Below are 27,311 nucleotides of genomic sequence, written 5' to 3' on the forward strand. Positions count from 1 at the left end.
GGAGGAAGAAATAAAATTGCGTCGTGCCCACCGAGCCAGCCAGGAGTCGAACCTGGAATCTTCTGATCCGTAGTCAGACGCGTTATCCATTGCGCCACTGGCCCGCGCGGGGACCGAGGCGGCGGCCCGTCTTCATCAAAACCCCGACGGCGCGGCTGTCCCCGGGGAGCCGGGGGCGCGCCCGGCTGACGGCCTGGTCTCCGCACGCCCGGTGGGCGGCCCTGGAGACCCGCGTCCCTCCTCCCGCGCACACCGGCCCCGGGCCCGTGAGCAAACGGGCTCTGCCGAAAGCAGCGAGCGGCAGTAACCTCAGGAGGCGACCTGAGCCCAAAGCCCGGTCGGGCCGGTCGCGGCGGGGAATCGCGCTCCACGTCTCTAATTCTTTAGTAAAACGTCCTGTCGCCTAAGCAGACCCTGCCCGCTGTCCTTGCTCGTCTAGGTCCGCACACCTTTGGAACGCGGGAAGTAATCCCTCGCGCGCCCGAGGAGTGACCACCCTCCGGGGAGCACCTGGCCTGTTACCTGTCCTGCACCTAGTTTTCTCCCATTTTCCCTCCCTTATTCCGAATGCACAAAAGCTACAAAATTGTCATTCCCCAGAGCGTTTGAGATCTTGCTCCCCTGTAATGTCTCTTTAATATATAAAAAGATAAATCCATAAGATTTCAAAGGGAAACCAATTATATTTAAATATATTCTTAAAATATTAAAAATGCATGGTATGATATATTTGTTCTCCTTTATTAATGCACAATAACAGCAGGAGGTCTATCAATACTGAAATTTCAAAGCAGTACTGAGCATAATTATTTTAACAAATGATATTTTAAGAAATTTGGAACAAATCAAATTTGTAAGAAAATATTTGTAATTTCCAATAGTGACAACGTCAAAACTGCTGAAATACAACTGTGACGTGTTGCCTATAGTCATAATGGAAGAAAACACAAAATGTCAGTTATTACTTGACAGAATATAATATTAAAATTCGAAGTTCACAGACTACCCCTTTTCCAGTTTCTCTGCCAAGCGTTTGGAAAAGGGCACCGCGGGCCACTCCCACGCTTCTTCACATTATTGTCGTGTCTGCGACACAGCAATCTGCCCCTGCTCCCATTTCCCGTGCGCGGAACAAAGCCAAGGTGGGGGGCCTTTCCAGGGGCCTTCACGGCCACACTGGGAACTGGGAAAATAAGAGTTCACACCCTGATTTTCGGAAGTGATTGCTCTGTCTCAGCTTTCTCCCGAGACTTGCCTCTGGCATGTTAACTCCTTTGACTTCCTAGAATTTCTGTACAAATTTTGACTGATGCCGAAGGGAAAAACCAAACCAGATACGGTGGGCTCTGCTGTCCTGAAGTCTGCCGCAGTCCGGTCAAGGACGTATCAGGTGTGACTTTTGTTTATAACTCTCTTGGCTCCGAGCAGGCTAGTAGAGATGACGGCTCATCTCACAATATTAAAGGAACAGGTACTTACTTCATGGCGTTTGAGTCGAACTGTGTGTTGAGTTCGTTGACTTCCAAATGCAAGGAACCTAGCAGAGCCACGCTGCCCCCAAGCGCGTGAGGAGCCAGGAGCCAGGGCCGAGCGTGAGCGAGGAGCCCTTCCGACGCGGCCCGGGCTGGAAATGCGCGGCTGGCGATTTCAGCATCACCGCCAAGCAAGACAGCCCAGCATCATTACAGGTTTCAGCGGGGAAGATACTTTCACAGCCACGGCGACAATTTGTAAACTGCTCAGTTTCACTAAAGCTGTTTGTTCAGATGATATCCCCACGGACAGATTTCCTCGACAGCACAGAATACGCTGGGAACAGTCACAAACGCTCACACCAGCCCCGCGACAAAGGAGACATGCTTGTGAACGCTCTCAGCTGGGTATCATCGAAACATCCTCTGGACAAGTCTTAGGGCGAGAAAGGGTCTCCCCTTCCGTAGCTTCGGGGAGAAGGGGTCGCCCTTTTCTCTCTTTCCAGACCCGGCTTGCCCTCGGAAGCCTCGCGATTGGGAGGTGCGGCCCTGGAACTGCACAGGTGGGCGTCGGGAGCTGGAGGCGGGGGGAGCCCAAACCTACCCGCGTGGGGTGGGCCATGGCTGGGATTTTAATCAAAAGCCGTGAAACAGGGATCAGGTAGCCGGCGCCCCGCGCGGGCCAGCGGTTGCTGCCGGGACTGTACGGTGTCCACGGGGCGCCCGCCCGGGGCGCGTCCTCGCGCGGCCCCCCCCCCCCCCCCCGGCTCCGCGCCCGCCCCGCGCCGAGGCGCTCCGTGTTCCCGTCATAACCGCGAGGTTTCTTGGTCTTTGGGGGCGAAGGGGAGGCTCATCTTTAGGGCCCGGGGAAGCATCGGGGCTGCTCCAGATTCTCGTAGGGAGAAAATAAATAAACAAATGCACCGAACAAAAGCAAAGATCCTTCTCTTTCCCCATCGGCTTGGACGCGAGCCGGCGGGCCGGCTCCGTGGCTTAGCTGGTTAAAGCGCCTGTCTAGTAAACAGGAGATCCTGGGTTCGAATCCCAGCGGGGCCTTTTTGTGTGTGGCTTTTTCCCTTTCAGCAAAGGGGATGGGTGATCACAGTGAAATCTTAAGGGTAAATCTTGCCAATGGGGCTGCACAGAAGTGTTTTACATGCGTCTGAGGATGGACTTTCTTGTTATTTACAAAAAATAAAAAATAAAAATAAGGAGATGAACTTGTTGTTCATTTGAAGAAAATTTCCATATTTTTGTTCCACGTGTTCTTTTTTCAGCCAGTACAGAAGGACCCAGGGACAGCCGAAGGCAATGTCACCAAATGTAAACTACAAGCTGCATGACCTCTGATCCTTCTGTCTTCTCTCCTGGGAAAACCCCAAAGGTGCGCCCTCTCCCAGTCTGCGGGGATGTTTAGAAAGGGATGCTTGACAGGTGTGTGCTGAGAAGGCTGCAGCAGCGCCATTCGTAGCAGCACTGAAAGCCGACCTTATAGGTACCACGTGTAAGGGGCCGGGGAGCCTCCTGCTTGTTCTGAGTTTATCTAGCTGTACACTCAAGATTGGTGGACTTTTCTGAATGGATGTTATATGCAATAAATAGTTTTTAAAAGAAAAAGAAAAAAAAAAAGATGACTAGCTTCTGCATCTACTAAAGCTGGCAAAGGGGGCAGGGGGTGCTTGATACCAGGCTTTCTCCACAGCAGCTTCTGCACACACACTGAGGGGTTTCTGAAATCATGGTATCACCAATTCAGCCTCAGGTGATGAAGACAGGCTTTGGCAAAGCATTTGGCAAGGTGACATTTCTTCTCTTTTAGAAGACTCAGAAATACCAGAATTTCCAATATAATTTCCCCCAGACACTGGCACCTGGTGCCAGCTGGAAAGGGCGCGTCCAGGTGCATCTGATAAGGTCTTCCTCAGGGTGCCTCATGCCCAGAGGCTAGAGCTGGGGAACGGAAGGACACAGATGTTTCCTAAGAATCTGTCACCTGCTCAGTACTGTGTGTGGTGACCGTTTCCCTTGAAGGGGAAAAGGGAAGGAGAGGGGAGTCGAGGAGCTGATTAAAATCTGTGACCGGTTTCCTTTCTGCTCTCAGGGAGGGGTTTCTGTGGGAGCCCCGTCTATTCTGGGTGAGGTTTCACACACACATTACAAATTAAACCAGAAAAGCAACTGCCCGAGGCTTCCAAGGGTTTTTTTGTGTTTTTTTTAAAGTTTGGACTCTGCTTTCCTTTGACTTTTGAAAATCACAATTTGAATACAAATGAATACTTTTAAAGCAGGGATAAATCAAGTTCTCCTCCCTGGGATATACAACGTGGGAGGGTGGCGGGCGGTGAACAGTGTGGGTGAGCAGTGCTTGGGGCGGAATGAGGAAAGGACACTGAGACTCACATCTCATCCCTTTGAGCAGCAGAGCTGTTTGAGTTGTGTTAGGTCAGAGCTTACGGGAAGGTGATTGTTCCTGGTCCTTCTCTGGGGCAACGTAGGGGAAAGCAGGCGACTGGCTGAACTATTAGGGCCTTCAACAGTGATTTCCAAAGACCACCCAAGTTTGTTTGTTTCCCAAATACAAGGCACTGCCATTAAAAATTTCCCAAACATTGCCTCCTCCTGGAAAAGTACTGTTAAAATTCCAGGATGTGGCTTCAGTCACCTGTACCAGGAATAACCTTTTAAGCAGTGAGAATGGAGTCACCACCCAAACAGGGGCTGAAGGTGGGCAGCCAGTGACACTGTGGCCTTTTGGTGAGTGTCTGGGCCCTCATGGGACAGCAGCCCCTGTGCAGCGTGCCCTGGTGAGCCCACTGCCCTCAGGCCTGGGATGAGTCTTTGGTAAATAGAACGCCATTGCTTGGTAAACAGCATTCCCATGGAGGCTTCTTTCCTCTGTTTTTGTTTTTTTGTTCCACTTGTTGCAATAAAGAATGGAAGGTGCAGGTGCTGCTTTCAACAATCAGACAGACTTATTTATTAGGTTAAGACCATGGGCAACATCTATGCTGAACACTGGAAAAGTACAATCCAAGTGGGAGATATGAGCGTGGATAAATTTGCAGTCTGTTGGCCAGACAAGCTACAGGTATAAGGAAAATGCAGATACAGACAAGAGGAATCAGGCTAGCTGTGCTGAGCAGAGACACCGCATTCAGGGGACCCGAGGAGAAGAGCGTGGTAGGAAGGCCACATGGGGAGAGTGCACAGGGCATGGTGTGGAATCAGGTGGCAGCTGGTGCTAGTTGGAGGTGTGTTTGAGGGGTTAAACAGGACGTTGGGGTGAAGGCTGAGGGGGCAGGAAGCTGAGACAGTGGTTGATGAAGTGGTGATATCACTGAGGGGTGATTCCTGGAAATTCCTCTGAAATGGAGAGAGTCTAGATCATAAGGAGGAGAGAAGTGGAAACTATGGAGCCCACAAAGTGGGGGGGGGGGATGACCCACAGCCAAGGGAGCAACAGGCCGGTGCAGAGAGGAACAGGGCCTGAGACACAGCTGTGCACACAACTTTGAATTCTACCTAAAATCCTCTGTTCTGTCCACCTTGCGTCTGACACCTGGCCCTCCTCATGGCATTTCTCCTCTACTCCCCCTTGCCAATTGCTCAGACCCCACAGCAATAGGGTCAGTTTCCTCTAACCTGTAGGATATTTGAGATACAGGCCCTAAGGATACAGGCCCTAAGGCTTAGGATATTTGACATACAGGCCCTAACACTCTAGGGGCAGCCCAGCTGTTCATCATTGGCCTGGATTAACCTCACTTTTCCTCCATCGCAATGTTCCCTCCAGGTTCCTTTATGGGGTTTCAGCCTCGGGTCTTCTGTTCCCAGAACCCTTTGGATTTCTGCTTGCCTATTCCTTTATATACCCCTAGTGTGGACACCAGGATGTTTCTGTCATAACCCCATGACCACCTAACTCCATCTTGATCCCTAAGCTGTCTTTTGAGTTTGTTTCAAGTCCTTCCCTTTAGGAGTGGGCCTCAAGGGATAGGAGAACAGAAGTAGTTGAAGAGTCACCTCCCTGGCCCCTGAATATTGGTACAGAAACAGATTAGAAAGATCCTACACCCCACACACTCTAGCAGCAGCAATGCAACCATCCAAGACTAATCGATCCCTACCCAACAGGAAGCAATGGGAGCTGGGCAAAGCTGGCAACTGAAGCCTCAGGGGGTGGTGGCAGACAGGGTTAGAGCAAAGGAGAACAGCTAAACTGGCATCGTTCTTAAGGTGCCCCTTGGTTAGACTGGGTAGAGATTAGTTTAGAATGAAGTGCGTCTGTGTCTCCAGAGGCAGCATCCTCCCTCATGGGGGACAGTGGGATCTCGTTGGAAGGGTCCTTGGCATCAGCAACTACTGTGACTCCCTGAAGCTCATCAGTGATCGGGCAGATGGTCAGGGGCTTTTTACCGCAGGACCACAAGCAGAAGAAGGGTCGTAGGGGGCCAGGGAAAGGGGTGTTGGAGAAAGTGTAGATGTGGGACCCATCAGTCATGTTGTAGAATGCAATGTGTCCTGATTCATAGTCCAGGAAAATCCCAACCCGGTGGGGGGGTCCTGCTAGGGTAAGAGGGGTCCGCAGGGGGGTGAGGGCCCAGTACCCATTTCCATACAGCTCCACAGCCCAGAACCCATTCTTGGGAGTCATGGGGTCAAATCCTTTCTTCATCACATCCTCCCTACACACCCCGATCACCCAGTCGGTCCTGTCTCCTACCTCCACCTCCCAGTAATGTCTCCCCGAGGTGAAGGCCTCCCGACCCAACACGCAAGGCCAGGAGTCAAATCTCTCAGGTTTCTCAGGCAGCTTCTGACGTGCATCTTCCAGACGGACAGATTTGTAACCCTCATACAGGTAGAGGTGGGGGTGGGCGGTGTCTGGATCCAGAGTCACATCAACTAGACAGGGAGAGGAAGTGGGTCTGAGCATGAGTGGATGTGAGAGGCTGCAAGACCTGTCCTTCCTTCTCCAATGAGATAGGAGCTGACAGGTCTCCTCCGAGGAGAGCTACTTGGTCTGCTCAGCTGTCTCTATTCCCCTCTTCCATCAACAGCCACAGGGTGACGTATGAGCTGACTGTCCCCAGTGCCTAATGCCCTGTGTTGGATGGGGCTTGTCTCCTAGCCATCTCCCAAGAGCCCTCTATGTGCCTCAAGGAAAAGTTGATGCCATTTGCCATCATCCTTCCCCTCTCTATCCTCATTGCTATAATGTGTTGGTGCTTTTATTTCCAAGTATTGTAGGACTTTGAATCCCTGGGGACGAAGCTTCAGAGCCCTTGAGAGGTTGAGTCACTGACCTGCATGCAGTGTAGCCTTTTTCCACTCTGCAATGAGACAGAAAGACAGTCAGTGACAGGTCTTATTTAGAGAGAGAGAGAGAGAGAGAATCTTGAGGGTGAAATAATAACAAGAAGACAGAACTTACTGAGCTCTTCCAGGAGTTTCTCTGGAAAACAAACAGAAATAACTAATGACCTTCTATAAAGGACATAATGGGAGCCACACAACTAGTGTGAGAAACACACAAAGGAGTAAGTGTTAAATCATGACTATTCAATTACCGAAACACGATCAATACTGAAGAACAAGGGTTGTTGTGTTTTCTAAGAAATAAGCAGGAAGTGCCTACTGGTCTGGGATCAGATCTTTCGTCATTACTGGGAACCCAGGTAGTCATGAGGAGAGAGCCTCGGGGGAGTAGGGAGCAAAGATCCGGTCTAACATCTGCCAGAACTGGCTCTGACTCTTCCTGCACCCAAACCTCTGTTCTTGTTCAGATCGAGTACCAGAGACTTCAAGAGCCTTATAATCCCCTCTGACTTTCACAATTCTAGAGTCAGAAATCTTCCAGTGGCAGTTCTCCTAAAGGACTTGGATCCAACCTCACTCGGAAGCACTCCTGACAAGTAGCCTGGGATTCTGTGGCTTACCTGTAGAGCTGAATTTATCCTTCCTCTGTCTGGACCTTTCCTTGTATAGTCTCCAGGTGAAAAATATGGACCCGATGGTGAGAATTCCTAGGACCACTAATATGACAGCCACAGCCACCATCCAGGGAGTCAGCCTTGGGAAGGAAGGAGCTAAAACAAAGTCCCCCCAAAAGGACATCTGTTGAGAAATTTTGAGCAAATCCGGCTCCTCTTCTGGTTCCAAAGGGACTTGGAGGAGGGGATGACCTGGACCTCTCCCATTCCTCCCATGGAGTCCAAGGCCACTCAGGTTTTTCAGAAAAAAATAAAAATAAAAATTGATCTTAGGTAGGAAAGAGCAGAAAAAGAGAGGAAGGAAGATGCACAAGAGTCATTTTGGGACAGAACCTGTGAAATAAAGGAAAAAATGGACTAATTCATGTTGTTATGGAAATTCCTCCTTAATGATCAATGGAGGATCTGAGCCAAGGGGATGAGGGAAGTAAGTCAGGAAGGGGAAGTATCACTTCTGTGTGACTCAGTGACCAAAGGAGAAGGAACAGTTCCTGCCAGGACCAGAGGTGGTGTGGGGGGAGCAATGGGAAGATTTGCTTTCCTGAGGACCCTGGATAGAGCCCTAGCCTGGGATGGGGAGGCGGAAGGGGATGGGGTGAGGGTGGGAACAGGAGAAGGTAATCTTCTTGTTTAGTCAAAGAGAGAGTCTCTGGATCAGGAAGGCCTGCGGGGACAAACCTTCTCTATCTATGGTGTATCTACTAAGATGGAAAATTTGGGATTTCTATTAGGTCTGGGTGCAGTTCATGCCTTCAGCGTCTTTATGCTTTAACTGAAGTTGGTGGGGGCTCCCTCAAGTCAGTGGGCAGGATTTTAGGTGGAGAAAGTAGACCATGAGGTCACGCAGTGCAGGTGTCCCAGGTGACCTGGCCCTGAAGCTGCCAGATAGAAACCCAGTTTTGGTTTCACTGACCTGGTATGAGAATTCCTACTTCCTTCTCCTGGCCAAGAAGGACGTTCTGGATACAGCAGGACACATTCTTCATAGAGGTGTCCCTGATGGTCACTGAAGCTACCACAGTGAACAGGCCTCTTTCATCAGGGTTCTTGAACTCTGACGTGGATGAAAGCTTCTCTCCCTTGGGTGTTCTCCACTGCACCTGGGGCTCTGGGTACCAGCCCACTGAGGTGCACTCCAGCCGGGCCTCTCCATTGTCTTGAACTTCCATATGGATGTGAGGATCAGAGCCCAGAGCTGTGGAGAGAGAAGCTGGTTTTACTCCTTCAGTGGACACCCTCCTGGGAGCCTTATAACCACAGGGTTATGTAGCTGGAGAACAAAAAGCACAAGGGGACAGGGAGTGAGGGGGACTCCTCTCCACAGTTCATTACATGAGGAAACTGAGGTATACATAAAAGGAATTTCATAACCTCATCAGAAAGGGATACCGTGCCGGGGTTCAGTGGTTGAAACGTGGGCAGGAGTTTGATGGGCAGACATGGGGCACTTGTCCAGTCAGCAGAAACGCCAAGACTAATGGCTAGTGATGAGTCGGTGGTCTAGGCTGGGAGCTCCAGAGGTGAGAGGGAGCTCTGTGGGTGGAAGTGTTATGAGAAGGCTTTGGGGAGGAGAAAAAGAAAGTCAGGTATTTGAAGATAAGTAGAGGAGTATCCTTGAGGAGAGTGTCCTGGCTGGAGGTCCTTTGCACTGTGATCATAGCTGACAATTTAAGTTTCCTTTACCTGTGATATTGATTCAGAAATTTTCTTGAATTTTTTCAACCTCATTTCCCTCAAACAAATATGTCCTAACATAAATCAATATCTGCTTTCCTGGTCTCTTCAGCTTAATTATTTTCTTACACTTCCCCAGAAAAACACTCAGCTACACAGAAGAGTCCAAACACATGTCCACAACTATGGGTCTAAATCCATATGCCAGGTTTTCGTGTATAGGTGAGAATGTGTGTTCTCATGAAAAGGACTGCCACTCTCAGCAGATTCTCAAAGGTGTCTGTCACTCATAAAAGGTGACAATGACAGTTTTGTGCTATCAAAACATGTAATACACATTTAAGATAATTCCCTAAAAAGGAAATGTGATTTACACATGATGTTGCCACAGGGCACAGCCTGTTACGAGGCAGGGATCCAGATATCACTCAAATTTTTCAAACTTTACCTTCATTTGAATATATACATGAAGGGCAATATATTTGTATATCATATTTTAGAGCAGCCTGGGGTACAGTAATAGTATCTTACCAGTATAGAAGGCTTCTGGAGTTGACGGTTTCTGATATATTGTCCAATTTTATTTCATTCTTGCAAAACCTTGTCGGGTAGATGCTCCCCGGTTTTTATAGTAGGAAACGTGGCTCGAGAAGAGCTTTGCTTGAGGCCCAGTAAGTGGGAAAGTCAGACCTCTGCACATTTTCCACCCGAAGGCTCCCCACGTTCGTTATTGTTTCACCCCAAATGTTGGCTTGGAGCGAAACAGGAAACAAAAGCAAAACCTTTTCTAGGTGGGTCAACAAGGGACCCTGCTTTGTGATCTCAGGAAATCAGAGGATACTATTTGGGGTATCAACCCCTAAAACAGCCTCAAAGTGCGCGCGGGGACGCTGCCCGGAGCCCCTGGTGATGGTGAAACATAAACTCACGTGTGTTCACTTCTGGGGCCGGATCAGGTACATGGGGCGGGGGGGGGAGGGAGAGCTAATAGTGTTACAGAGTAAAAGGGGGAAATGCTTATCCTTAAATCCACAGGGAAAGGCAGGAGATGCGTGAAATGAATTTCTACAAGAAAGGCAGTTCGCTGCGCTCTCGCCCCCAGCCCCAGCCCCAGCCCCAGCCCCGCGCCACCGCCGTCCCACCCGAAAGGGGCTGGGCAGGGGAGTGTCCGCAAAGCCGCAGCCCCTAGGAAGTCGCGCCGCGGGGGCCCCGCGGAGGCGCTGCGCTCACCCGCCACCTGCAGGCGCGCGCGGGCCTCTCCGCGGCGCTCGCCCAGCCGCAGCGCGCAGCGGTACTCCCCGGCGTCCGACGCCTGCACCCCGCGGATCCTCAGCGCCGCGCGGCCCCGGGCCAGGCCGTCCTGCGCCAGCGCCGCGCGGCCCCGGTACCGCGCCATCTGCTCGGCGTCCTGCGCGCGCCCGTCCCGGATCACGAGCACCGCGGGGGCCTCCCGCTCGCGCAGCCAGCGCAGCTCCAGGCGCGCGGCGCTCACGTTGGGCGGCAGGTGGCAGGGCAGCTCCGCGTCTTCACCCACCGCCGCGAGGATGGGCTCCGGGGGCCCGACCACGTCCAAGCCGGCTGCCAGAAACCAGGGCGTCAGACGGGGCGCGCCGCGGGCCGAGGGCTGGCCCGGCCCGGGCCCCCCGCCGAGCGCAGCGGCCTCGCCACCGTCCCTCTCCTACCCGGGACGCCCGACAGGGTCCATGGGGGGCCCCGTGGCAGCCTCCGGGGGAACCAAGTGCTGAGAAGTCTCAGCCGTGCAGGCCAGAGGCGAGGGGAGACGCACCTGAGTCCAGCCGGGGCAGCTGCAGAAGCAGGAGCGCGAGGAGGCTCCCGCGGAGGCGGGGCGCGGCTGCCATCTGCCCGCCGGAGGCGCGGGGCCGGGGCCTGCGAGACAGCGGGCGGGTCCTTCCCTGGGGCCGCGCACCCCGCGCGGACCTCCAGTCCAGCTGCCCTCCCACCACGTCAGTTAGGTCGGGTCAAGCGCATATAAAGCAACAAAACGGGCCCCCAAACCCTGAGGAGGCCTAGGAGAGGGGACCTGCGAGACAGAGTGCCCACGAATGGGGTGCGTATAAAGGAACAAACCTTGGAACCGCTGTTCTCAAAAAAAAACACACCCTCTTCTTTCGAATATAGTGATTTGGTATCTGCTTTTGGCCATGATGATAAAGTGGTGGAGGCCCCCCGACGGGACAGGAGCTGCGGACAGCCAAGGGCTCCAAGTGCAGAGGGCCTGGGACTTGGGGGCAAGGGGCCGGAGGGAGAGGAATCGCAGACACTGACCTGGCTCCTGGAGGAAAAGGCACCGAGCAGCCACTGCTCCCGAGTGAGGAGGCTGGCAGGGGCCCGGGGCAAAGTTAAAGGCCGCGGGAGCAGGAAGGGGGAAGTGCTCTCCCAAGGCCTGCCCCCCGCCCTGGTGTATTTACTCTGGAAAAGTAGAGGGTCTGTGGATGTGCGGCCTGCTGCTCAGAGGACAGGGTCTGCGCTGATGACTGGGCTAAATAAATGGGATAGAGTGAAAAAGGAAGGGGGCCGAGAAAAGGCCAGGAAGGGACAGGAGGCCTCCGTTCTCTTATCTCTAAAATGGGAATATTGTTAACAATAACCTTATTCAGAGAGGTGTTGGGAGAATTAAACGGGATTAAGCATGTAAAGCACAGAGCATACAGTAGGGATCAGAAGACGGTAAATTGTATTTTTAATTTTTTAATTTTTATGGGTTGAGAATTAAAGGTAGGCTGTGAGTACGTATGTGTGACCCAGTTTTCAGGGCCCCAACATTGCCTCCCTGGGAGCAATTCATGAGGCCTGCAATTCCTTATTTGAGGATAAACTTCTTATTGTTATGGAAAAAATAAAAAATATAGGAAAAAATATTTTTAAAAAGTAGAAGTCTCCCATAATGTTTCCAACTAATGATAACCTCTACTCACGTTTTAGCTTATTTCCTCCGAGTTTTTAATTTTATGCTCATGTACAGAAAAACACACACACACACGCACACACAAAACCAGAACTGATAAGGATTTTGCATAGTTTGAGGCATGGTTAACAGTTATGTGATATCATATTGTAGGTTTTTATAGTTCACAAGATTGTGGGACAGCTGGGTTTTGTTTTTTTCCTATTATAAATAGTGCACCTTACACATAGTCTTTGTCCGCATCTTTGATAACTTTCTGATAAATTCCCAGAAATACAGTCATCGGGTCAAAGGGAATGAGCATGTGACAAAAGTTTCTTCCTGAAACACTGAACCTATCTCACTATCAACAGGAATGTCCTTCTCACCTAACCCCTGCCCACACTGCTGAACTGGATCAAGTTGCTATCTTGCTAGGCATTTATATGATAGTGAGAGTGGTCACTTTTCATATTATCCACTGAATATGTTCTGGAAGTGAGCTCTTCAGACCAACTGCCCATTTGTTTCCTAGACAGATGCTAGTGCTGTTTCTTATCAATTTGTATAAAGTAAAGACGTCAGTTCTATAATATATTTGTGGCAAAAATTCTTCATTACCACAATTTGTTGTCAGACTTTTAACTGGGTCTATGATTAAGACCAAACAAAAGACTGACCCACCAGACTGCTAGGAGAATGGCTTCCCAAATGCAAATCTGATCATGTCACTTTTTGCTTAAAAATCCCTAAATGTCTCCTTACTGATCCCAGCACCAAGTGCAGGCACTTAATATGGTCAAGAAAATGCTGTAGGATCTACTGTTCTGCTTCCTTCCTCTCCTCCATTTTCTCCAAGGGCCTACCTACCCAATGGACGAATTTTGGTGGAGATGTGGTTGTCTCAACCCACAACACCCTCTCAAGCCTTAAGATGGCAGTGTTGGCTCCCCCTCTTCCCAGATGCTGGCTTTCCATGAATTGTGGGGATGCCCTGGAGAGGGCTCTGGCTCAAGGGCTTGGGTTTGTATTTTTTGTACATGGCCAAACCAAGCTAAGACAATGGACTGGGTGAAGGCATCATGTATAGCACTGTATTCTGCGGCTTGCTACTGAGCTCTATGGTCCACTGCTCTTTCCTGGGCTGCACACTGTTGATGTGGTAACACTGACATCATTCCCCTACTTTCCAAGCCTGTGTTGAATTTATGGGCACTGTACACCACAGGCCCTGTATCCTTGAAGGGCGGGCAGTGAAGTGAGCAGGCCTGGAGAAGGTGGTGACAGGATTCTGTGCAGAAGGACCAGTAGGGGTGGTGGAGGTGCAGTGTGCCCTGGGGTCAGGGTGAGTGGAGACATTCTGAGTCATATTCCCGGAAGTACTGTTGAAATTGAGAGTTCCTAGAATAAACAAAAGGGCAAATGGGGCACTTAGGGAAGCCAATGAAGTGAGGTTGGATTGAACAAGAGAGGAGCAGAAGAAAGCAGGGAGGGACCAGGGAGTCTGAAGCAGTCTCTTTCCCCCAGAATCTACCCCACTGCAGCCTCTCCCTGTCACCTGGTGGGCAGAGCCCTCCAAGCAGGGCTACATTCACCCTCTGGAGGACAGGCTCTAGGAAACACCAGAATAAAGAGTTTAGGAATTTCAGGAGCAGGCCATGAGTTCATTCACCTTGTTTTCTCTTGTCATAGCTGTCACTCTTGTTCCTTGATCAGGCCTGGTCCTAGTTAGAGTTCCACCAAAAACAGACCCTGAGACAGATATGCGAGCAAGTAATTTATTTGGGACGTGGTCTCAGAAAACACTGTGGGGAAATGAGGAAATGAGACAGGGAGGAGCCAATAGTGTGATGGACCCTGGGTACAGTGTGGGCACCTGGGCTCAATCTGGCTGGGGACTAGTTGAGAGATTGTGTGGAACTGGAAGACACCCAACTCAGAATTGTCTCAGAAGGAAGAACACAGAAGGATTTATCCACCACCCAGCTCCTCATTGGCTGAGGATTTTCTAGGATGAACTCCTACAGGTGAGTGTGAGTGTGTGTGTGTGTGTGTGAGAGAGAGAGAGAGAGAGAGAGAGAGAGAGAGAGAGAGGAGAGGGGGAGAGGAGGGGAGAGGAGGGGAGATTGAGAGGCACTGAATGTGAGATTCAGAAGGCATCTCTTTTTCCAGGTCCCAGGGCCAAGTCCCCTCCTCACGGGTCACTCAGTAGAATACAAAGAAGCTGCTTAAGCATGAAAAACGCACAACTGGGAACAGCCAGTGGAGATTACCTGGCCTTTTAATTATTATTTTTTTGTCTCATTTCAGAGGCAATATAAGTTTTTATAAATTTTTTTTATGGTCTTCCGATTCCCTGAGTGTTGTGGCATCCCTGCTCACTCCCAGGACAGAGGCCTGTATGAGTACAGGTGTGTGTGTGTGGTTGGGTTTGGGATGGGCAGGTGTTGAGGGGGACATAAGCACCCTCTTCCCAAAGCCAAGGACTGTCCTGCAAGTTGCTGAGCTGTAAGGGGCAGGGGAGAGATGGGAGGACACAGGGAAGGGCTGGGGTTAGAGAATGGAGCCAGCAGCTGTGATGGAGACTCTGGGACTCATTCAGAAACTTTTGAGCGAGAGATCTGAGGATACTGAGTGAGAGTCCAAAGCCTTTCCTTTCCCTCGGGAGGTGGCACTCCAGTGCCCTCAGGACCATGGCAGTGAAGACAGGCTTCCTGACTGCCACTGGATGGTCTGGTTGGGCCCAGCACCCCTATACCCACACAATGCTCCCTTCCTGTGACCTGCAGATCCCAATCAGGCCATTGCATACATTTCTTCTAGAAGAATCTTCCCAAGGCACAATTCTTAACATGGCTCTACAGTGTGATAAAAATCCCACTGAAGTTCATCTAGCTCCCTTCTTCCCAAATTTATGTTTGTCTTTTAAGTATGAATTTAAAGGGCTGATTGGGCTCAGTGATCGCAGGTCACATGTTGGATAGGAGGTTGGCCTCTAGTCCCTTCTCAGCCCTGTGTGACGTGGTCCCTGTGAATTCATCCCTGGACAAAGTCATCCTGCACAGCCAGGCAGTGAAGCACTGGACCATGGCTCTCACAGTGGACCCTTGAGGGAACCAAGTGGGGTGTGGCCTTCATAGTCACCTACAGTGACCTTTACCCTTGGTGCCCTGAGAAGGGAACCTCAGGACTGCACAGGACCCTGCCCAGCAGGAACAATGGCTGCTAGGAACAGACTAGAGGTAGAGGGAGGGGGCAGGGGCAGAACATCTTCCAGCAGCACTACTTTCAGTATGAATGATATATGTCACTTAACTTGGCTCTGTCTCAGTTTCCACATTTTCACTGAGGCACCTCACAGGGGTATTGTGAGGATTAGTGAGTGAAATCAGAGAAGCATTCAGCACAGCACCCAGTACATTTTAACTTATCTATAAATGTTAGCTATGGTTGTGCTTTGAGTGTTGAAGTCCCTTTGTGGTCACCAGAGAATGTCACTGGACAGAGGACCCCACCCTGAGTGGATCTGCCAAGGGCCAGCTGGTAGTGTGTGGGTTCTTGACTTCATGCAGCTTTATGCTGATACCAAAATGAAATTTATTCTCTTGACTTCTTCTGTCCTTGGGTGTGGTTGGCAAATGGCACGAATTTGATTTCTGCTGTCTCCCTGACTAGGGTGATTTAAGCTATTGAACCGCTGGTTGGGGAGGAGAAGTGCAAAGTATTTCCTCTTAAGTGTCCCTGGTTTAGGGAAGACAGGATTTACTACATGGCTGCAAACTGCTGTTTAAGTGTCTGTCTCAGTTTCCCTCTTCTGCTTGTCCTGGCTTACTAGCTTGTCTTAGTTCCAAGCCAGCTGAGTCACCTTAGGAAAGTTAATTCACCTTCTGCACGCTCCACTCCTTATCTGTCATGTGGGAAAAATTGAATGAATCTCAGTGAAGTGCTTCACTCAGTGTTTTGTTTTGTTTTGGACATTCTCCAATCATTTTATTATCTTGTTTCATGGTGCCATATTACTATGCCTTTCACACCGTTTACCAGTCCCACTTCCATAATTCAAATGCCAAGAAATTACTACACATTCCCTTATACAGTCAAAAATAGACTTACTGGAATGTTTTTAGTCACAGCTGAAGGCAGCAGTGTTCATAGCACTTAGCTGTCGTTACACCCATAAAGGTGGAAACTGCAAAGCAACTGTAATGAGAGAAGCGCTTTGCGAACATGGGCGGCCTGGCTACACAGGCTTCCTGACCCCCACCTGAGTGCAAGAGCACAGGTCCTCAGGCCATGAAAGAAACGGTAGGAAATCTCCTATCAGTGTTGAACTACAGACACAGACAGTGAACTGGCAAGCATCTCGTTTCAGATTAGATCCTTGGAATGTGGCAAAACAGAGGCTGGCTGTCCTGGCCTTGAACATAATTATTAAAAGCACATTTTGCTAGAGAGGAAAACGATACTGGACATTCTCAATGCTCCAGTTTGAAGTGATACTTGCCTCTTAGTTTCCTGAAAAAGCAGCTTTGAAAGTTATATACATGGGTTTCATTTAAATTATACAGCAGCCTGGCTGGGCTTGGCTCAGCAGTTGAGCATCCACCCAGGATTCTAGGCGATCACGGTTCGATTCCCACTCAGGGCACGTGCCCTGGTTGCGAGCTTTGATCAATGACTCTCCCATCATTGATGTTTCTATCTCTCGCTCTCTCCTTCTCCCTTCCTCTCTCTGGAATCAATAAAGATATGTAAAAATAAAAATTTGTATCTTTAAAAAAATAAAAATAAATTATACAGCAATCTTTTATTATTATTATTGTCCCAGGCTTCGTTTAATGAAGATCTCCGTCATCAAATCAAGTGCGGTATTTCACAACTGTAAGAATGAAGATCACCAATAAAAGGATGACTGCAGCCAGCGCCATGATGGCTCTTAGTTTGCATCCACACCACCACAACTGCCCCCGAAGCTGTTTGGATCTGTTGCTAAAAGTGGTTCTGTCATCTGATAAGCTTTCTGATTTGTCCTGAAGTTCATCTCGTCTCTCCCCTCTTTCAATTACCTTTGTGATATTTTCTTGCATGACATCAATAACTTCATCCACCTGGTTCTGAACATGCTTAATTTTATCATTTCTCAGAACAACTCTTGGTCCAGACGGTCCCCTTAGAAAAAAGTCCTCTTCTTCACCTGAATCATCTTCCAAAAGATTTCTCCTTTCACTTTTCACAGAACCAGTGACATCGTCATCATTTAGGTGGCGCTTGAACTTGGGAGGCATGTTTTTCTCACCCTACAGCACTCTTTTACTTCCCCGCAGAGTAAGAACGCAGCACCTGAGTCCCCGAGGAGGCCTCGTGTGGCGGGAAGCAAGCAGCCAGTGGAGCAAGAAGGCAGGGAGCTGAGGCAGTGGGCGTCCAGGTGGCGTGGCCACGCGGCCACAGCTGCCCCCAGGCTCATCCACTCAGTGTTTTTAGAAAGTGCTTTATCACTGTGACACTTTGCTCTTAAGGAGGCCCTGGGCTCCAGGCTGGGCAGCGAGAAGCAGAGACGTTACTTCAACTTGAGGGTCCTCATTCCCATCAGCTGAGCCTGAGGCCATGGTGGTCTCCAGGGAAGGGTCAGGCACTGGGACAGTCACAAGGGCATTCCCTACTTCTCTTTGGGCTGGGCAAATGGTCAAGGCAGTGGGATCCCAGTGCAAAATCCTGAAAACAGGCCACAGAGGCCCAGAGAAGGAGGTGTTTGGGAAGGTGTAGATATGTGATCCATCGATGGCATTGTAGAATGACACCTCCCCCTTCTCATAGTCCAGGAAAACCCCAACTCTTTGAGGAGGAGGGTCACCAAATGACAGTGGGGTCCGGGGCTCCGTGAGAGCCTGGCAGTCATTCACCTTATACATCCCCGCTATCCAGAATCCACTCTCGGGGTTTATTCTAACTAAACATTTTCTCTCCACATTCTCTCTACACACCCCAACATACCACTGTGTTCTCCCTACCACGTCCATCTCCCAGAAATGTCTGCCGGTCGTGAAGCTCTCACAGCCCAGCACACAGAAATTCCCAGAAAACCTTCTGGGGTTGTCTGGCAGGCTCTGCTTTGTGTCTGTCCACTGCAGGCTCCTGTGGTCCTCAGAAACAAGGAGATTGGGGTGCGCAGTGTCTGGGTCCAGAATAACATCCGCTGAAGAGGGTTCAGAGATGGAGTGGGATCAGCCATGGTTCCGGGTCCTCAGAGCCTCAGCCTTCAAGGCTGAGCCCAGAGCGTGAGGTCCCCAGCCTGCCCTGATGTGACCCTCAGCAATGCCAAGAGAAACAGCAGGCGCCTTTTGTCTGTGAGGAAGGGGAGGCAGAGGAGGGTGGGGGTCTGCATAACCTGCCTCTTCAGCTGGTGCCTTCCTTCTACCTTTTTCCTGTTTCCCTCCCCAAATGTCCATGCCCACCTGTGCTGTATAGTCACATAGATTCAAATTCCAGCCCTCGCTCTACCCTCCTGAGCTGGATGACTTCCTTCTCTGCACAGTCTCTTTTCCTATAGACCCAACCTATGTAGGATCTCCACTCTCAATTTGATATCTGTAAAATAGGAGTAAAAGTACTGATCTCTAGAATACAATAAGACAAAATGTGCTATATTTAGTCCAAGGCTGGTCATGGAGGAAGTGCCTGGTGTGATAATAGAGACCATGTCTCTGCTTTGCTTGGGGACATGCTGGGGGCTCTACATGCTCTGGGATCCACTCCCCAGCTGTCCGCACCCTCTGGCCCCAGGAAGGAGTCCTCCTTGGACAGCATCACTGGGCTCCCTTGCCTCTGGTTACCTGTTGGGTTTGGCCAGGGCAGGTACTAGCTGAAGACTGGGAGCAGAAAGGAAAGAGAGGCACAGCACTGCCATCCCACCTCCTCCTATGGAGATGCTCTAACAAAGCAGGACTCCTCTCAGGCAGCTTCTCCCTGAGCCCAGCCTGTTCCTAAATCCAGTGAAGCTTTCTAGTCCCTCTGCCTTGGGCCTAAGGGTGGGGACAACTCCCACTGTTGTGAGCCCTGGGACAGCATTCATCCTTGGTTTCCCTCAAGGCCACTCCCCACCCTGCACCCCAAGTAGTTCCTTCTGTAAACCCTCTTTAATCACAGTGTAGATTCCCTGTGAACAAAACCAACTCCATGTCCGTGTCATGAATTTCTTTCCCCTCTTCATGCTGTGACCTGTGGCCCACCTCACTGTCCTTAGCAAGCACAGCAAAGCCTTTGGGTCATGTTTGTCTGTGTTCCTTAAATGCAGCCACAAACATTTTTGTTAGTAACAGCTAGAATGGCATCACAACCAAGGTCAATACTGTGGACAAAACGGGGTCACATACTGAAACTGATATGCTCTCAGGAGGCCGGCACGGTGGCCTTACAAACTCAGAGAACTGCAGCAATCACATAGGATGTTCTTAGATTAAAACTTTTTAACTAAAGGCGGCTTATGGTGGGTCCTCATGTCCTAGACTGGAATCTTCCCTGACAAAAGTCACTCTTGACCTTAACTGAGCTGTGTATTGTCTTTTTGCATCTATGATAACACACCTTTGGAACATCAAGGTAACTTCCCGTTTTCAGGACCCCTCTAGAGCACAGACCATGAATCCCCTCACTGTTGCCCTGTTAGCGGTGGACTGTTAACTACTCTGCACCCACCATGCAAAAGACGTATGTGTCTATCATTTCACTTTTTATTATCCAGTCCCAGAGGTTCCCCACCCAGCTTTGCTCTCTCCTGCCTCCCTAACCTATCACCAGTGGACTTCATGTAACCCACTGACACCTCCTATTTTTTATTGTAATGTATAAAATAAGGGGGAAAACTACCACTTTCTGAAGCATATTTTAAAATCCGTTTAGATTTTGCTTCCTGGCAATTGTCAGTTTCACTCAAACAAAGTCATAACAATTCTCTAGAGGTTTGAACATGTCTTATGTTGACACTAGACTGGTGATAAAATCAGTTGTAAAGAATCGTCCACCACAGGAAGCCCAGCAGGTATGGGCTGGAGCTGCCATATTCTTTGTCCCTTTGTCCTGTCAATCACATGTACCCAAGTTATAGTATATAAAAAATGCTGTAACGGGTCTGATAGCTGTGATTAATCTGTGTAGATTGTCCAGGCGAATGTCCACTCTGACCTGACGCCCCAGTGAGCAAATCACCCTATAGAACTGTCTGTTATGTTCTAAGGAGTTGCCAGCATCGCTTTTATATCTTAAGATACCTTCCCCTCACCAGGGTCATCACATCAAAGACCCATTTTGAACTTTCCTGATGGTGTTTTGAACAACAGTCATTCATTACCTCACCTAGTCTTCACCTCAACCCTGACATAGTGGGAATGACCGCCATCATCTGATGAGGAGACTAAAGCTCAGAATCCTTGCAGAACTTGAGGACACAACTTGAGGCACACAGGGCAGGAGGGGGCAGAGCTTGGTCAGGTCACATCCTCACTCTCCTGCCCCTTCCTCCAGCTCCAGCCCTCAGCCTCCTCCTTCCCTCACACACCTGGGGTGCCCAGGACAGCAGCTGGCCCTGGTTCTCTGGGGTCTCGGCAGCAGATGGGCCCACCTTGGAGACCAGGACCTCAAGTCACCCACCCAGAACTCTCCCAGTGAAGAGTTAGAGAAGAAAAGGGAGCAGGGCCCTGGGCGGTTGTCCCAGAGACCACACAGTGGTTCACTCACCAGGTTGGTAGGTGGTCTTCAACCCTGAAAGGAAGGAGACACAGACAAGGAAAGGCCATTAGTTCTGTCTTCCCCCCACCCACTCTCCTCACTGAGCCTCTTCTGCTTTCCTCCCTCTTTTCCAACATCCAGTTTCCTTCAAATAACGCTTGTGGATCAGGCATAAAACCTCTCTGAGTGTTGGGCTTCCCTCCATCACCCTGGGGCTGTGGGCGCCATGGCCAGGCTTTGCCCAGGAGTGGGTGTGTCAGCAGGGTGAGGGGACACTGCATGTGGAAGGTCCTCTCTGGGTGTCCAGAAAGGAGGGGGTGGGACTCCACAGAAAATGAGCCTCTGAGCTGGATCTGATTATCACACACCAGCACAGAGAGGGGTAAATGCTTCCTACACAGGAAACCAGAGAGGTTGAGTCACTCACCAGCATAGGCCTGAGAAGTCTTATGGTCAAGAGAAGACAGGCAGGAAGTCACCTGAACTGTCATTTTTGAGTCAGTTTCTGTCTCTTCCTTTGCTGGCATCTACTGTTCTGTCTTGACCACCCCACCCTTCCTGCCTCTCCCTCTGCCTGTTCCATTCTCTGCTCCCCCCTCCTCTTTGAAATCAACTGCATCCAATGATCCCACAGGCACCGTGTAGGAGCTTTCCCAGCTGTCACCCCAGATCTGTTTTGTACGAATCTATATGCAGTCACCCCTGATCCGTGGCCTTTGTTTCTGAAGTTTCAGTTACCTTCCCTCAAAACCTGTCAAAAAGTAATAAATGGAAAATTCCAGAAATAAACAATTTATAAGCTTTAAATTGTACATCATTGTGAGCAGGGTGATGAAATCTGGTTCCATCCATCTCCAACCTGCCAACGCGTGACCCATCCCCTTATGCAGCAGGTCCACCCTGTGTACCTCCCCCCGTTAGCCACTTAGGAGCCTCCTGAGATCAGGTCAGCTGTCCAGTGTCACAGTGCTTGTGTTCACGTCACCCTTATTTGACTGAGTAAGGGCTCCAAGGCCCAGAGCAGTGACGCAGGCAACTCGGGTTTGCCAATGAGGAGCCTTCCTTCCAGTGAAAAGCAAACATCGGGGTACACACAGGGTGTGGAACTATCCGTGGTTTCAGGCATCCACTGGGGTCAGGATCCCACCCCTGGGGTAAGTGGTGCCCATCTCAGTCCTGCACCTGAGCACAGGCTCGCCCTGTGGGTACTGGATGGAGATGTGTGCTGGGGTCCATCTATCTCAATCTGCGTTATTTCCCGCCTACTTCCAAAAGAATTGGGAAATTAATGAGAAAACTTCAGATGCTATTGTTTTTTCAGCAGTTAAGACAAACCCTGACAGCTGAGGCTGGAGCCACTCCTCTCGCTAGGAGACACTCTCCTCTCTCCTTCTGCTTCCCCTGAGCAGCTACAGATGCGGTAAAGCAGCAGGCGGGAGGGCAGGCTGCACGCACTGAGCCCATCGCCCCCTTTCCTTTCTGGGGCTCCCTGGACATCCCCGTATGAGGGGCCCCTGGTGCAGACAGACTGAAGTCCCTTCCTGCCCCGAGAAAGGCCCCTGCCCCGGGTTCCCCAGATCAGGGCCCTTAATTCTTCCCGGGGCGGGGAGGGGCGAGGAAGGGGCTGGAAATAGGGGAGCAGAGTCTGAGGCCGGGACCGGGATACTCACGCGCCAGGTACTGGACCTGTGTCCTCCCTGCAGGGAAAAAGAGGGGGGTCGGTGCCGCGCATCAGGCAGGGCCCCAGAACCCCGGTGGCCGGGATCAGCACTTACTGAGTTCCTCCTGCAGACTCTCTGTAAATAAGCAGAAAAAAAAAAAATTTTTTTAAAAAGCGCTGTGTTATGGGGATAGAGAGGAGGACCCGAGGGGGGTGCCTGGGATGGGGCAGGGAGATCGCCTTTTCTGCCCCCGGGCTCACCTTTGGCACTTCGCTCGCGCTGCTCCCGGGCCCGCGCCGCTTCCTTCTCCTCTCGCTCCCTCTCCTTCTCCTCTCGCTCCCTCTCCTTCTCCTCTCGCTCCCTCTCCTTCTCCTCTCGCTCCCTCTCCTTCTCCTCTCGCTCCCTCTCCTTCTCCTCTCGCTCCCTCTCCTTCTCCTCTCGCTCCCTCTCCTTCTCCTCTCGCTCCCTCTCCTTCTCCTCTCGCTCCCTCTCCTTCTCCTTTCGCTCCCTCTCCTTCTCCTGCCACAGGACCTGGATTCTCTTCTGCTGTCGCCACAGGAAGAAACCAGCCACCGCCAGGAGCCCCAGCAGAGCCGGCAGGGTCACCCCCACAGCCACCTGCCAGGGCTGCTCACGCCAGAAGAAGGGACCTGCAGAGGGACAGACTCAGCCACTGGCCAGGCGGGGCCCTGGGGTATCTCGGGAGGTGAGGTGACCTCTCTCCCCCCAAAGGATCCCAGAACTCTTCCTGTCACATAATAAATTTTATTTTCTTGAAATGTCTGCCTCTCACATGGAGATAATTCAAATATCAAAAAATATATGTACAAAGCAGTGAAGTCTCCCCTCCACTCCCTCGTCCCCCATTGATCAGCTTCTCATTACTCAGCTTAACATGAGGATGAAGGGTGTGAACTTTGGGGTCGGAGGGCCTGGGTTCAAATTCTAGGTCTTCTGCCTGACCTGCTCTGTGACCTTGTACTAATGACTTAACCTTTCTGTTCCTGGTGTCCTAGCTGGTGAAAGGATTAAGTTAAAGCTTATAAAGTGCCTGACACACAGTGAGTGCCATGCACGTCTTTATTACATCTAAAAAACATAAATATATTCTCCTTTTTCTTGCTTACACCAAAGACAGCATCCCTACAAGCTGGGCTGCATCCTGGGTCTCGGGGACCTTTCTGCATCAGCACGGAGAGCAGGTCCGTGTTTCCTCCACACTGCAGCCCAGTGCACAGGAGCCCCCCTGCTGGGCCTTGGCTCGGTCTCTAACTTTTATTATTATAGTTGATGCTCTAAGAAGTAACCTTGTACATGGGCCATTTCATACAACCCAAGCTGATCTGTCAGATGAAACCCCAGAAGTGGGATTTAAGATCAATAAATAATTTGGATAAAGATTGTTCTATTGTCCCCAATGGAAGATGTGACAATTTATACCAAAAATATACCAAATTATAGCCACAAACGTCTAAGAGTGGCTGTCCCCCCACCATCCTGCCATCGGCTGTGTTACCAACCACCTTGCTTTTCCTACTGTTGCCAGTCTCCCAGGTGGAACCAGTTCCCTACTCAGTGAGACTGGGATCCTGCTGTGAGGTAATTTTTTTTCCTGTGAACTGATAATTCATGTTCTCGGCTCATTTTCTACTGGGCTGTTTTATGTTGTAACGAGATTAACCCTTTCTCCAAGACGTGGGCTGCACATTATTGTTTCCTTTTTGGCAGCTTAGCTGATCTTTACCACTTGCCCCCAATTCCTGTTGGGTGTCACAGTTTGTAACATGCAGAAAATATGGAAAGATGTTTGTGACATAATCAGCTTCATGGGGAAAGAAGCAGCCAGGTCCCTGCTCTGTGCATCATGTTCCCTGCAAAGACCCAAGTCAGCAGCACACAGTCAGGCCTCCTTCCCCAGTGGCCACAGCTAAGCAGAGGGTCGAGCAGGGACTCACCTGCAATGGAAAGCCTGGCTGTCTTTTCCTGGCTGAGCAGGGGATTTCTGATGATACAGGAGATCTCCTTCCCAGAGCCATCTTTCAGGATCACAGAAGATGTGGCTGCATATAGACCTGTGGGATCTGTAGCCACAGGTGAGGCCACAGCTGGCAAGCTCTGTCCCCTGTCATCTCTCCACTCCACTTGGGGCTGTGGATACCAGCCTGCAGACGTGCACTCCAGACGGATCCCTCCATCTTCATAACCTTTCATTTTAATGTGAACATCAGAGCCCAGGGCTGGGGAAGGAAAAGTGAGCCTGATTATGGGGACTCCTCTGTATTGGTGAGGATCCCATCAGGAACGAGGAGCTCACTCGCACTAGGTACCACAAGCAGGTTCACTAAGGAGCTGTTTACAAAGTGTGTTGTGCAGTAGGGACTGTTCCATGATGTGACCACTACCTGACCATCCCTGGACCTCATAGTAGATCTAGCTAGATGTTGGCCTGAACAGACATTGCTTCCCCTAAAATCCCTTAGAGACAGCTGGATCCCTCCCCCATGCCCCAGGCCTGCTGGTTCCTAGAACTGGCCCTCACCCTGCCCTAGGCAAGCATGTAAGTCCTTCTCCCTTGTCTGGTGGGTCATGTTCCAGTGCTCCAATCTCCCCTGCCTGTCATGCATAAGCCTTAGCCTTTGCCATGTGGTGGAGAGGACATGCATGTTGTACTGCTGCCTAAAAGGCTGTTCTTTGTATGTAAGTCACCTTGGTAAACTCTTGATATAATTAATCTATTGATGACACCATTTTTCTCTGGTCTCTGGACTCAGGGAAACTTCCATAATGTTGTGGGAAGGGGGGAAAACCTTCATGGGAGAGAGCTGAGCCAGGACCAGGACAGTGGAGCTGTTACCACCAGTCCCTAAACTCTTAACCCAAGGAGAGGAGGGAGGAAGCCTTTGAAGACCTGCAAGGACAGAGTCCTGTAGGGAGGGCTTTCTTAAGAGGAGCTGTGGTCTCCAGGAAGGGACTGTAGCTGGCTGAGGGGGACCTGCAGGGAGAAAGACAGGACCCTCCACACCCATCTTCCTTCCTCTGCGAGGCTTCTCAGTGACCAGCCCAGGCAGAAGCCACAGGGCAGGGTTGTGCCCTGAGAAAGAGAAATGCAACCCTGACTTGAGTGGACATTAGCGATTCATGGAACAGCAGCATCAGACAAGGGTGTGTTGTCCCTGTGATGAGTGAGAACAAAACCACCACCACTCAGCCATCGGGTCTGAGCACAGAGAACACGAAGTGTCCAGACCATAGCAGCCAGCAAACCTCCCGTCCTGGCTCAGTGGCCAGTTACATCCTCACACCATCCTGACAGCGTCCACCCAGAGCCAAGCCCTCCTTCCATAAGCCCAACTCCCCTATCAGCCCAAATGTTATGCAAGTCTCCCTGACACCTTCTCGTTGAGACACCCCATGGTTTCCACGTGGGTGCATCTCCCGCACTGCAACACGGACTAGACTCAACCTGGTCAACTACAGGTGTGATCCTGGGCCTTTGGTAGAGGACATGGGCGGCACAGGTGATGTCCCTGCACTTCAGCCTCCCTGGACCACAGCCCTGTGCACCTGCAGGGCCCATGGCCACTGCCTGGAACACAGCTGAACCCAATCCACTGTGTGCCCCCCACTGAGGGGAGGTTTTCTCATCCTTCCTACTCCTGACCCCCCTTCCTGCTTAGACCCTGGTGGTCAGCATGAGGGGCTCTTCACCTGACACAGGAGGAACCCTTCCTAGAGGAAAATGTGGGTCTGTCAAGGGCCCCAGAGAAGCAGAGTTGGAAGCTGGGAAACAGTTGTTGCTGAGTTGCTGGAGGTGCTGTGAGGTGGGCTTCGAGCCTCTGTCCCCAGGCCCCATGGCAGAAGGAGCTCAGGACAAACCTCAGACTCACCTGCAACCTTCAGCTCCACCTGGGCTTTTGCATTGAAATCACCATCTTGGAAATAACACACGTAGATTCCGCTGTCAGAGGCTCGGAGGTTGCGAATCAAGAGAACATTCTTCCCCTCAGTGATGTACTGTCTTAAAATGGAAGTTCTCCCTCGATACTCTGGTATCTGTATTTCTTCCTTGCCATGTGCATACGCATACACCACCTGCTTGAGGCTGGGTCGCACCCACATCAGCTCCATGGTCTCAGCGCTCATCTCTGGGGACAGCTGACAGGGCAGCTCAGCATCTTCACCCACCATGGCCAGGATGGGCACAGGGTGTCCAATCACAGCAAACTGAGCTGGTCAGCAGAACAGGGTGCTTCATTAGAGGGGGCTGGGGCCAGAGGGTAAGGGGGTGTCCCAGGAAGGGAGGGGGAGGTAAGAAACACCTAGGCAGGCACTCCTGACATCACAGAAGTACAGTCTGGATGGGCCTTCCAGGTGTGGGGAGGAGCCCAAGGTTCTGACTGGGCTCTATAGGTAACACTCCACATACATAATGCAGAACCTTTCCCTACCTGAGCAGGGGGTGAGCAGCTGGACCAAGGCCAGGCACACAGGGAGGTCCAGCAGATGGAAGGCCAGGGACCTCACCATTGTTACCTGCCAAGCAGACAGAGAGGCTCCAGAAGGAGAAATGACGACCTGGAAGATGGAGAATTCCACATGGAGTCTTCTACCTCCCTAGGGCAGACTCGGGGTGCAACCTCCATCACTGGTGACTGCAGGGCTCCTCTGAGATGTCTGCTTGGGAGTCTTTAACCTTTGATTCCAACGTGGGAAATCACCCATAAAACATGTAACGTGAAATGCGTGTCCCTTAACCCTAGTCACCAGGACATCCTTGGCTCCACTGTCCAAATGTGCTCAGAAGCCCTCCCTTACCCACACTTCCTGGGACAGTCAGGTCCAGGCCTCCATCATCACACTCTGATTATGCAGGACCCTCCTCTCT

The 27,311-nt window shown here is 50.9% G+C and overlaps 2 protein-coding genes, 2 non-coding genes and 1 pseudogene across 4 annotated transcripts; 1 reads left to right on the plus strand and 4 right to left on the minus strand.

Annotated features, from left to right (window-relative positions):
* Nucleotides 1–31: 31 nt before the first annotated feature.
* On the minus strand, nt 32–104 carry TRNAR-ACG (transfer RNA arginine (anticodon ACG)). Its single transcript has one exon. It is a non-coding gene; the product is annotated as a tRNA-Arg (tRNA).
* A 2,350-nt stretch (nt 105–2,454) lies between these two features.
* Nucleotides 2,455–2,528, plus strand: TRNAT-AGU (transfer RNA threonine (anticodon AGU)). The gene has a single exon. It is a non-coding gene; the product is annotated as a tRNA-Thr (tRNA).
* Nucleotides 2,529–5,443: 2,915 nt separating this feature from the next.
* Nucleotides 5,444–10,998, minus strand: BTN1A1 (butyrophilin subfamily 1 member A1). The gene is made up of 7 exons (XM_087827686.1): nt 10,926–10,998; nt 10,370–10,717; nt 8,379–8,660; nt 7,412–7,561; nt 6,907–6,927; nt 6,779–6,805; nt 5,444–6,377 (listed from the first exon to the last, which is right to left on the minus strand). The coding sequence occupies exons 1-7, from the start codon at nt 10,996–10,998 to the stop codon at nt 5,704–5,706; spliced, it is 1,575 nt and encodes a 524-aa protein (XP_087683812.1). The 3' UTR covers nt 5,444–5,703.
* A 5,905-nt stretch (nt 10,999–16,903) lies between these two features.
* On the minus strand, nt 16,904–17,329 carry LOC107542843 (vesicle-associated membrane protein 4 pseudogene; annotated as a pseudogene).
* Nucleotides 17,330–17,536: 207 nt separating this feature from the next.
* LOC107542805 (butyrophilin subfamily 3 member A3-like) lies at nt 17,537–26,953 on the minus strand. Its single transcript, XM_087828138.1, has 8 exons — nt 26,875–26,953; nt 26,314–26,655; nt 24,382–24,663; nt 22,958–23,076; nt 22,687–22,783; nt 22,436–22,462; nt 20,775–20,798; nt 17,537–18,237 (listed from the first exon to the last, which is right to left on the minus strand). Exons 1-8 carry the CDS (start codon nt 26,951–26,953, stop codon nt 17,537–17,539), a joined length of 1,671 nt encoding a protein of 556 aa, XP_087684264.1.
* Nucleotides 26,954–27,311: the final 358 nt, after the last annotated feature.

Source organism: Miniopterus natalensis, chromosome 19 (genome assembly GCF_054644295.1).
Source record: "Miniopterus natalensis isolate mMinNat1 chromosome 19, mMinNat1.hap1, whole genome shotgun sequence".
NCBI lineage: Eukaryota > Metazoa > Chordata > Mammalia > Chiroptera > Miniopteridae > Miniopterus > Miniopterus natalensis.

Excerpts from the sequence above, each read along its gene's own strand:
- LOC107542805 (XM_087828138.1), bottom strand. The coding sequence starts at position 26,953 with ATGGTGAGGTCCCTGGCCTTCCATCTGCTGGACCTCCCTGTGTGCCTG. Across the intron at positions 26,656-26,874 it reads GCTGCTCACCCCCTGCTCAG|CTCAGTTTGCTGTGATTGGA; the intron begins GTAGGGAAAGGT and ends TCTGCTGACCAG. Across the intron at positions 18,238-20,774 it reads GAAGACCACCTACCAACCTG|CGGATGTTATTCTGGACCCA; the intron begins GTGAGTGAACCA and ends AACCCTCTTCAG.
- BTN1A1 (XM_087827686.1), bottom strand. The coding sequence starts at position 10,998 with ATGGCAGCCGCGCCCCGCCTCCGCGGGAGCCTCCTCGCGCTCCTGCTT. Across the intron at positions 10,718-10,925 it reads GCTGCCCCGGCTGGACTCAG|CCGGCTTGGACGTGGTCGGG; the intron begins GTGCGTCTCCCC and ends GGTTTCTGGCAG. Across the intron at positions 8,661-10,369 it reads CGCGCGCCTGCAGGTGGCGG|CTCTGGGCTCTGATCCTCAC; the intron begins GTGAGCGCAGCG and ends CTCTCTCCACAG.